The sequence below is a fragment of the Magnolia sinica genome, chromosome 2 (assembly GCF_029962835.1).
Source record: "Magnolia sinica isolate HGM2019 chromosome 2, MsV1, whole genome shotgun sequence".
NCBI lineage: Eukaryota > Viridiplantae > Streptophyta > Magnoliopsida > Magnoliales > Magnoliaceae > Magnolia > Magnolia sinica.
Window position 1 is genome coordinate 10,717,509 of NC_080574.1, and position 10,216 is coordinate 10,727,724.

The 10,216-nt window shown below is 42.1% G+C and overlaps 1 protein-coding gene across 2 annotated transcripts; it reads right to left on the bottom strand.

Annotated features, from left to right (window-relative positions):
* Positions 1 to 441: 441 nt before the first annotated feature.
* On the bottom strand, positions 442 to 8,935 carry LOC131234561 (uncharacterized). 2 transcript variants are annotated; one of them, XM_058231500.1, is made up of 5 exons: positions 8,696 to 8,935; positions 3,556 to 3,618; positions 3,389 to 3,471; positions 3,060 to 3,253; positions 442 to 1,150 (listed from the first exon to the last, which is right to left on the bottom strand). In XM_058231500.1, the coding sequence occupies exons 1-5, from the start codon at positions 8,899 to 8,901 to the stop codon at positions 1,061 to 1,063; spliced, it is 636 nt and encodes a 211-aa protein (XP_058087483.1). In that variant the 5' UTR covers positions 8,902 to 8,935; the 3' UTR covers positions 442 to 1,060. The 2 variants fall into 2 exon arrangements, with proteins under 2 accessions (XP_058087483.1, XP_058087488.1); XM_058231505.1 differs by lacking the exon at positions 8,696 to 8,935 and adding an exon at positions 3,738 to 3,939.
* Between the last annotated feature and the right edge of the window lie 1,281 nt (positions 8,936 to 10,216).

The following is a 10,216-nucleotide window of genomic DNA, read 5'->3' on the forward strand; positions in this document are numbered from 1 at the left end:
TCTTTCTTCTATACACTCTGATGTGCAGCAGCGCTACCATGCTGAGAAGTAACCACATCTTTGTGCAGCTCCATGAAATGCTGTCCCCACTGTGCATGTGTGGTGGTAAGGATGGTTATCTGGAGAGCTAGCACCCGGACAGAAAATCGCCTACAAATCACGATTATTGGATTTTGTTGGGTATATTCAAAATCTGCAATTTGCTCAGCCTGGGCTTTGGCCATTTCCAGTCCTAGGAAGACTACATTGACCAGATGGTTAGAATTGTCTGAAACTCCTGCGGTGCACCCCATCCTTGCAGTCTACCACATGTTCAATGATCCCAATCACCGAACATAACTATTCAGGTATTGTCTTTTACTAATCCATAGTTCCAATGCTGCCCATTCCTGGAAATAGGGAGAATAGCATGCTATCTACCACTGAGTCACAGGCTTGAACTCAAATAATCTTTTGCCTAAATTTCTCAACTAAGGCTTCATTTAATCTCATAATAATCTGCAACCTTATAATATGTTACAAAAGGCTGAGTTCCTCCCAAACTGGGAACTTTGAGCGGAACTTAGTTTGAAGATGTGGGGCCCGTGGTTGGTCTAGCCAAGCCATTGATATGATGGTCCCTATTGTGAATGGACCATTCCTTCAAAATCCACCAAATTGGAGGATTGGGGTCATTGAATCTTTTGCCTTTCCTGCAATTCAATGTGGTATGGTTTGTCCATTTCTTTTTAACCATGTATTTTCATGCCTACAACTGGAAGGTTAGAGTTGAGCAATCGAAAAGATATTTTGGGAATGGTCCATCCATGATGGGGGCGTCAGATCAATTGCTTGGATAGACCAACCATGGGCCCACGTCTACAAACGAAATTCGGAACAGGGAACGAATAGGGCTCGGCCTTCACAAAAGTACATACAAATGTTTGGGTAAATAAAACAAAGATTATTACACTGATGACTTTAATTTATTTATTTATTTATTTTTTATTTTTTAATTTTTTTTTGTTTATTTTGAGATATGCCAAAGACATGGTAAGGATCAACACCAACCCAATTGTTTCTAGGCTTCCTTTTTGACAAATCCAGCAGCTTCTACTTTGTTGAGTAAAGGCCCCACAAGATTCTCCACCTCTTCCTTCATTTCATCAACCTGCATTTTTGCATTAGGAAATGAACATATCACCCTTACCCATTTACAATATCACTTTTCATTATCTAATAGACCCCGTCCTGTGGGGATTCTAATCTTTTGATAAATAGGCTTTTTTTTTTTTCCTTTTTGTTGAATGTGGACCATGAAAATTGTTCATCTTAACCATCCATTTGGTGGGCCCAACTCATCCTTCCAGCCCATGATTTGGACAGTTGGGATAGGATTACATGCTTCCAAAGTTCAATTTCTGCCAGGGTACCCATGTTTTCTCTACTTTGAGAAATACTGAAAAGAGAATGCATCTCCTCTTTCATGTCTATTGCTCGAAAGTCAATGAATTGGGATCCACCTAGTTGTCATATCTTATCTTGTTTACTACATTAATGTGCATATGTTAGCCTAAACAATGATTAGAAATAATAATAGAATAACATGATAGGATGGATCATGGCACCTGATCATCAACACACATCACATGTTAGACTATAATTATGTGATCCAAACCATTGATCTGATGGGTCCCGCAGTGGATGTTGTATGCTTCAGGAATCTCCCAGTTTGGAAGCTCCTACACCCTTTGATCAATGGCCTATGAGAAAATACAGGCATGGTCCACACTAGAAGGAAAATCGTCCAATGATCAAAGTGTTAGGATCTTAAGATCTAGAAGATACCGTATTCCATCATCGAGGATTTGGAATATGGATCACCAAACCATGGTCCCCCCATGTAGGGAATCACATGCATCAGTGAGCTACACGTTTGGACCTGATCTGGACCATATAACCCTGTGCAGGAAGGTAATAGGAAAAGGGGAGTTACTTGATACTCTGGCAGAGTATACCAGATACGCAAGCACTCAGAAATTACACACGTTGCTTTTAATAACTCAAGTTAAGCTGACTAAACTGTGGAACACACAGGGTCACTTGGGGCTTGTTTGGATACCACCAAATAAGTTACTTTTTCCATTTACGGAAGTAGATAAGTAATTTATTTCAAATAAGTTTCGTTTATGATGCGTTATAAGTAACTTTTTTTTACTTAAAAGTACTTAATCACTTCAATTTTTTACTATTATAAAGATTTTCTACTGTTTATAAGTTGCTGAAGACAGGCATAAGAGAGAAGAAAGAGAGGAGAAGCTGATAAATATGTTGTTTACCAAACATACTTATCTTTTTAATAAGCAGAAACTAAAATAAGTTGTGGCATAAGTAACTTATCTTAAGCAACTTATGATTTGAACAGGCCCTTAATTAGATTTCGTTGAACAATCCTAACCTCTGATTGGTGCACCGTTGTTTGTTGAAATAAGACCATGGGATGTTTTCAATTTTTAGCTGTCCAATAAAATGTCCAGCAATCCAATGGTCAGATAATTAAATAAGTGTAGTTATTATTATTATTATTTAACACACGCGCACATGCCCCCACACGCTCACACCGTAGTGGGCTTTCACCACCTATGGATACTCGAACCCTTGACCGGGTGTTGAAACTCCCGAGAGTCTACCACCAGAGCAAGAGCAAGGATCCTAGACTCGGGTGTTGAACCAATAAGTGTAGTTATTGGTTCATGGGATATCTAGACTGGGACCCATAATTTAAATGCTTTAGTTTGAATTACCTGCATCCCACCCATATGTGCAGTTTCTGAGTAATTTCTAAGTTCTTGCTATCATCTATCAAACTAAGCCAGACCAGACCGAGCTAGGCCTACTGTAATCTCAGTGTGGCTGGACTCAACAAACATGCAATCTTGACCATATGCATGTAAGCCATGATGGCCCATCTGATGCTGGGCCCAATCAATTTCAAGAAATGTCCTGTACCCGACCATCGAACAGTCATCAAGTCGACACACACCTTGATTGGATCTGATGTAAACAAGTTGGTAAACTACCTTATGAATGAGTTCTTCAGCTATTTCGGCATCCTTTTCTACTTCCTTTACTGCGTTCTCAACCGCAACAAACGCTTGCTTTAGCTTCCCATCTGCAGGAAGCTTTTCTTCCACCTCTTCAATTGCCTTTTCTACTGCCCCTGCCACTTTCTCCACTTCCTCAGCTACATTTTCCACTGCTTTTTCTAACATATCTACGCATCCGAAACCTCACACCACAAGGATTAGAACAAAACACCTGACACTTTAAAAGTTATTAACTACAGTAGTCATATACACAATGTTAGGGTGTGCAGCTGACACGGATAAATGGGTGTGCCCGTCTTTACCTTCTAACTTGAGAAATGCCATCAATTTTGTCTTCCAAAATGGTAGAACCATTGATAGAATCGCCCCCAAAATCCATGTGACCCTGCACCAGTCAGCAGCTTAGTAGGTGCATACACGGGATTTCGGTGTACATGGATGATCAACCCAAGAGAGAGTACATTACTACCAGGCTGGGTACGGGGATTTGGCTGCTACTTCTGGGGCTGCTACAACTCGGACGCTGTCTTCCCTGCTCCAAATGCATGCACATTTTTAACTAGAGAGAGAGAGAGAGAGAGAGAGAGAGAGAGAGAGAGAGAGAGAGAGAGAGAGAGAGAGAGAGAGAGAGAGAGAGAGAGAAGATCTAACATGCGCCATGGGAACAAGTGCTCACAAGCTAGCCTAATCATGGTTGAAGCCGGATCTCAACCAACCATATAATGCGTGGGGTTGACCGTGATGCGTGCATAACACCTAATCCATCCATCATTCTGCCCCTCATCGTGTTCTCCCTATTGCTAAAAGAAAAAGCCCAATACAAACCTCATGTGGTCCACACCATACGATACAATCTGGATGGAGATGCCCACCATTAAAAGGGGGCGCGGCTTCGGTGGATCCCTGACTGTGGGACCCACCGTGGTGTATGTACCTTACATCCACGCTGTCCATCCATTTCGACAACTAATTTTAGGGTGTCAAGATGAAGCTGATCCAAATCTCAGGTGGATCACAGCACATGAAACAGTGGTAGTTGACCATAAAAACTTCTGCGTGCGCCTAAGATTTCATGGATCAAGCTGATATTTGTGTGGTTCCTTCATCCAGGTCTGTGGCCTTATAAACAGGTTGGATGGTAAGCAAACATTTCGGTGTCACCCAAGAAAATTTTAATGGTGGGTATTCAATCACCACTGTTTCCTATGGTGTGGTCCGCCTAAGAAATGGATCTGCTTCATTTTTGGGATCATGCCCTAAAATGAGCTTTCAAAACGGATGGATGGCGTGGATGTAAGGCACATACATCAAGGTGGCCCCACACTCAGGGTATCCACCCACCTCGGTGGATCTGGGGATCCACGAATCCGCGCCCGTTAAAAGCCATATTGTGAGTGGGGCCACCATGTTCTTTCTTACATCCAATTAATTCAGAAGACGCGCACAACCAGGATGAATAGACGTCCCAAAATCAGGCCACTCAAAAACTCAGTCCCTCAATAACATGTGATGTTAGAGTCTTGACCCTTGGGGCATGCTTTTACATGGTGTGGTCCAACTGAGTTTTTAATCAGCCTGATTTTTTGTGCACCAACGATAACATGAGTGGGGCCACATCATGTGATTTTAGAGCTTTGAGACATGATTGTACAAGGTGTGGTCCAAATGAGTTTTGGATCGGCCTTGTTTTTAGGCACCAACGAGAGCACGATGGTTTGAAATATGATGGATGGATTTGATGTTATGAAATATCACAGCGAGTCCCACACATGGCATTAATGTAGGTTGAGCTTAACTCATGTAGTTTTCAATCTAGGACTTAGCTTGAGACTCGGTTAGTCAGCCAGATTAGGTTGACCCGATATTCACTGAGTCGACCAGGCAAGTCGAGTCAAGATAATTTTTACATAATAAAATAAATAATAAAAAACAGTTCTTAGTTATCATTAGAGCTGGGCATCGGTCTAGATCAGATGGATTACGTCCAACCCGATCCGACCCGAAATCCCAACTGCTTGACCTGAACCCGATCCGACTCGAGACCCAATCCGGGTCATTGGATTCAGACAGATCCGATGCATGGTTGGCCTGACTTGAACCGAGTCCGACTCGGTTAGGGAAACTGAGTCGGATCTGGTTGGGTATGATTCGGATCGTATAAACTTTAATTCAACTGTTTCATGTGGTGTGGTCCACTTCAGTCTTTAATATACCAACTTTTTGTGCGCATGGTCTAAAATAATATTTCAAAATGGATAAATGGCTTAGATGAAATACATACATCAAGGTGGGCCCCACATGGTTCTGGAAGACTTTCAATCTAACGTATGCGTGTTTTTACTTAACTTTAACTTTTGATGCGCACGGTGCACTGCACGAAATGGCAGCAGCTTGCCATTCACGTGAGCACAGCGTCCGCCTAATGAAATTTTTTATTGACGTGTGTGAGTTCTGTGGGCCTGATTATGGGGTATGTGTTATATCCAAACCATCCATCCATTTGGTGAACTTTTCTTAAGGCTTGAGACGAAAAATAAGACAGATCTAATTATCAAGTGGACTACACAAATTTTTTAACGGTGAAAATCATTCTCTGCTGTTATTTGTAGTGTGGTCTGGATGATCTTTGGATATTGTTTATTTTTTAGATAATTCTCTATAACTTTCTTTAAAAATATATGAACAGTGTAGATATAATAAATACATCACTATGGGGCCCATATCACTTTGATCTCCTTTGAACCATTTGTACAACTCGGAGCTCGAGGAGCGCTAGATGCCCTTTCCTCTAGAGCTGGGCATCGGTCCGGATCGGATCGGATTACGTCCAACCCGATCTGACCCAAAATCCCAAATGCTTGACTTGAACCCGATTCGACCTGAGATCCAATCCGGGTCACCGGACTCAGACAGATCCGATGCATGGTTGGCCTGACCCAAACCGAGTCCGACTCGGTCAGGGAAACCGAGTCGGATCAAGTTGGGTACGATTCGGATCGTATAAACTTTAATTCAACTGTTTCATGTGGTGTGGTCCACTTCAGTCTTTAATATACCAACTTTTTGTGCCCATGGTCTAAAATAATATTTCAAAATGGATAAACGGCTTAGATAAAATACATACATCAAGGTGGGCCCCACATGGCTCTGGAAGACTTTCAATCTAATGTACATGTGTTTTTACTGAATTTTAACTTTTGACGTGCACGGTGCACTGCACGAAATGGTAGTAGCTTGCCGTTCATGCAAGCACAGCGTCCGCCTAATGAAATTTTTTATCGATGTCTATGAGTTCTGTGGGCCTGATTATGGGGTATGTGTTATATCCAAACCGTCCATCCATTTGGCGAGCTCTTATTAAGGATTGAGACGAAAAATAAGACAGATCTAACTATCAAGTGGACCACACAAATTGTTTAACGGTGAAAATCATTCTTTGTTGTTATTTGTGGTGTGGTCCAGATGATCTTTGGATATTGTTTATTTTTTGGATAATTCTCTATAACTTTCTCTAAAAATATATGAATGGTATAGATATAATAAATACATTACTATGGGGCCCATATCACTTTGATCTCCTTTGAACCGTTCTTACAACTCGGAGCTCGAGGAGCGCTAGAAGCCCTTACCTCTGCCAGAAACGGACTGGCTACTCCCCTTGCCACCGGCCACTGGCTGACGGTCGGTGCTCTGTGGGCCCCACCATGATGTATGTGTTTCATCCATGCCCTCCATCTATTTTTATAGATCATTTTATTTATGAGATAAAAAAATGAGGCATATCAAAATCTCAAGGGGACCACATTATAGGAAACAGTTTTGAATGAACGTTGACCATTAAAAATGTTTTGGAGGCTATAAAAGTTTTTGATCAAGCTGATATTTTATTGTTTCCCTTTATCTGGGTCCTTATGACCTAATCAACAGATTAGATGTCAAATAAATAGTACAATGGGCCTTAGGAGGATTATAATGGTGGATATCCAATCATTATTGTTTTCCTATGGTGTGGTCCACCTGAGATTTATATCCATATCATTTTTCTGTATACAGCCCTCGAATGATCTGTAAAATGGATAAACGAAATGGATGAAACACATGCATCTTCGGATCGGGTTGAATCAGATCGAATCGGATCCAATCGGATCGGATTACGGATCGAGTCGGTTCGGAATAAGGCCTATCCGGATCCGACTCGAAAATATTTCGGATCTGGCTTATGCTACCCGATCCTAACCGATCCTGACCATCGGTTCTGTTCGAATTGGGTCGGATCGGGTCAGATCGGGTCAGATCCACCGGTTTGGGTATGAAATGCCCACCTCTACTTACCTCTGCTAGAAACAGACTGGCTACTCCCCTTGCCACCGGCCACTGGCTGATGGTTGGTGCTTTGTGGGCCCCACCATGATGTATGTGTTTCATCCATGCCCTCCATGTATTTTTATAGATTATTTTATTTATGAGATAAAAAAAAATGAGGTATATCGAAATCTCAAGTGGACCACATTATAGGAAATAGTTTTGAATGAACGTTGACCATTAAAAACGTTTTGGAGGCTATCAAAGTTTTTGATCAAGCTGATATTTATTGTTTCCCTTTATCTGGGTCCTTATGACTTAATCAACAGATTAGATGTCAAATAAACAGTATAGTGGGCCTTAGGAGGATTATAATGGTAGATATCCAATCATTATTGTTTTCCTGTGGTGTGGTCCAACTGAGATTTATATCACTATCATTTTTTTGTATAAAGCCCTGGAATGATTTGTAAAATGGATGAACGGAATGGATGAAACACATGTATCTCCGGATCGGGTTGAATCGGATCGAATTGGATCCAATCGGATCGGAATACGGATGGAGTCTGTTCAGAACAAGACCTATCCGGATCCGACCCGAAAATATTTCGGATCTGGCTTATGCTATCCGATCCTAACTGATCCTGATCATTGGTTCTATTCGAATCGGGTCGGATTGGGTCTGATCGGGTCGGATCTACTGGTTCGGGTATGAAATGCCACCTTTAGTTATCATTCTTTTTCCCCTCTCATTTTCATCTTCCTTTCTCTCTTTCTTTTCTTCTTCCCTCTTCGTTACCAAACTGAGTTGACTCAGCCAAGTCCCAAGTTGACCCATCTAATATAGAAAACCATTGGCCTAACAGTTACCACTTTATAAAACATGGCTCAGTAATATCAGGAAAGCTGCAACTCACCAAGGCAAAAAAACTCATCCCATCAACTTGTTCCATACAGATTGTGGGCCCCATTGTGATGGAATGATCCAGATCATCTGATTATTCCCATTGAATTTGTATGCTGACCATTTTCTTTTCATGGTCACCAACTGGATGGTTGGGATCAGACAATTAGCATGATCTCTGAGCCCTGTTTAAATCTTTAGATTTATCGACATCAGGACCCATCAAACCACGCCACGTGTACGGTGGATGAGATGTAGCATGCCTGATCTTACTTTTTCACACGAAAAAATTACATCCCTTACTTCCACTCAGGGGAGCTAAAGCAAGGTTAGTTAGAAAAAAGAAAACGGAAATAAAAAGGAAAATGTAAAAAAAAAAAAAAAGAGTTTCAGTGAAGATTACTTCTGTACTGCATTGAATTTAGAGTGCACTTTGCGAAGGATCCCCGACGAATGAACGCCTCGACACACCAAGAAACCGAAGCCAAACTTCAGTAAGGAGATCGGTCCAAGGCGAGAAACAATGCTGTTGCGAGAATCAGATCCGTCGCGACGGATGGGATTGAGGCTTCCGAAAATGCGGGAAGGGAGCGATCCCATCGCAGTCATACACTTGGTAGGTCTCCCTGTTCAAGCTCCCAAAGCAGCTGCTTCTTCTTAATATAAAGAAGAGCATCTTGAAGTGCATAGCTTGCTACAAGTTTCCAAAGTCCACATGCTCGTGGAGCCGTGCTTTTCCAATGGGCAACCACACGTGCAATCTGTAACACGTTTGCGATATCCCAGCTTTCCATTAGGTGGGCCACACTGTTTACACCTCAGACGTTAAATGCACTGTACAAAATATATGGATGGCTAGAGAAATTGTTTTAGCTGTCCGGCCGTTTTATGCACCGTGGCCCACCTGTGGAGGAAAACTTCTTGATTGTTTTTGTGAGTGAAGATATAAAAAGTTGGGGCAACTGATGGAAAGCTCGGATCTTTCACACGTGCGGTATTGACAAGAGAGATTGCGTGTTGATGGGCAAGGCCCACACGCGCGTGCCCCGCATGCTTCCAGCTTAGTAAATTAGGTGCCTCTTGTAAGTTATGAATACACCAATCAGAGTTTGCCTGATATGGAGTCGCGCTAACAACGTACATTAGCGATTGAGCAGCGCTAGCGTAACTCGCGATTGGTATCTCGTGCACTGAGAGCGATGTGGATGGAGTTTTGGTGAGATCCACCCCGTCCATCGGGTTCGCTGTTCGATGTTCACCTTGGAATCCTAAAATCTTGACCATCAAAAGCGCCACACCCTAGGAAATAATTGATATGAGACGAGACGCCTACTATTAGTTTTGTGGTGGGCCCTACTTGATGTTTATATGAAATCCATCCATTCATCTGATTTTCCTGATCAGGACGAAAGAATTACCTACAGCTGGGCCATACCATTTCAATTTAGGGGCGCGGATTAGGTACTACCCCCGCCTGTTCGGAGCTTGGGACAGGCGGAGGCTCCGAGGGCCGCTGAGGAGCCACCGTGATGTATAACCTTTATCCACACGGTCCATACCATTTTACATATCATTCTAGATTTATTTAATAAAAATAAGACAGATCCAAGGCTCAAATGGACCACACCACAGGAAGAAGCGGTGCTAAGGACGCCCACCATTGAAACCTTCTTAGGGTCCACTGTCGTTTATTTTCCATCCAACCCGTTTATATGGTCATATACACCTGGATGAAGTGAAAAAAATAAAAAATATATCATCTTGATCCAAAACTTCAACGGTCCCTAAGAAAATTTCAACGGTAGAAATTTAATCCCGACCGTGTGGTCCATTTGAGGCTTGGATCTTAGCTATTTTTGGTAAAATATTCTAAAATAACATGAAAAGACGGTGTGGATAAAGTTCACACATCACGGTGGCCCCT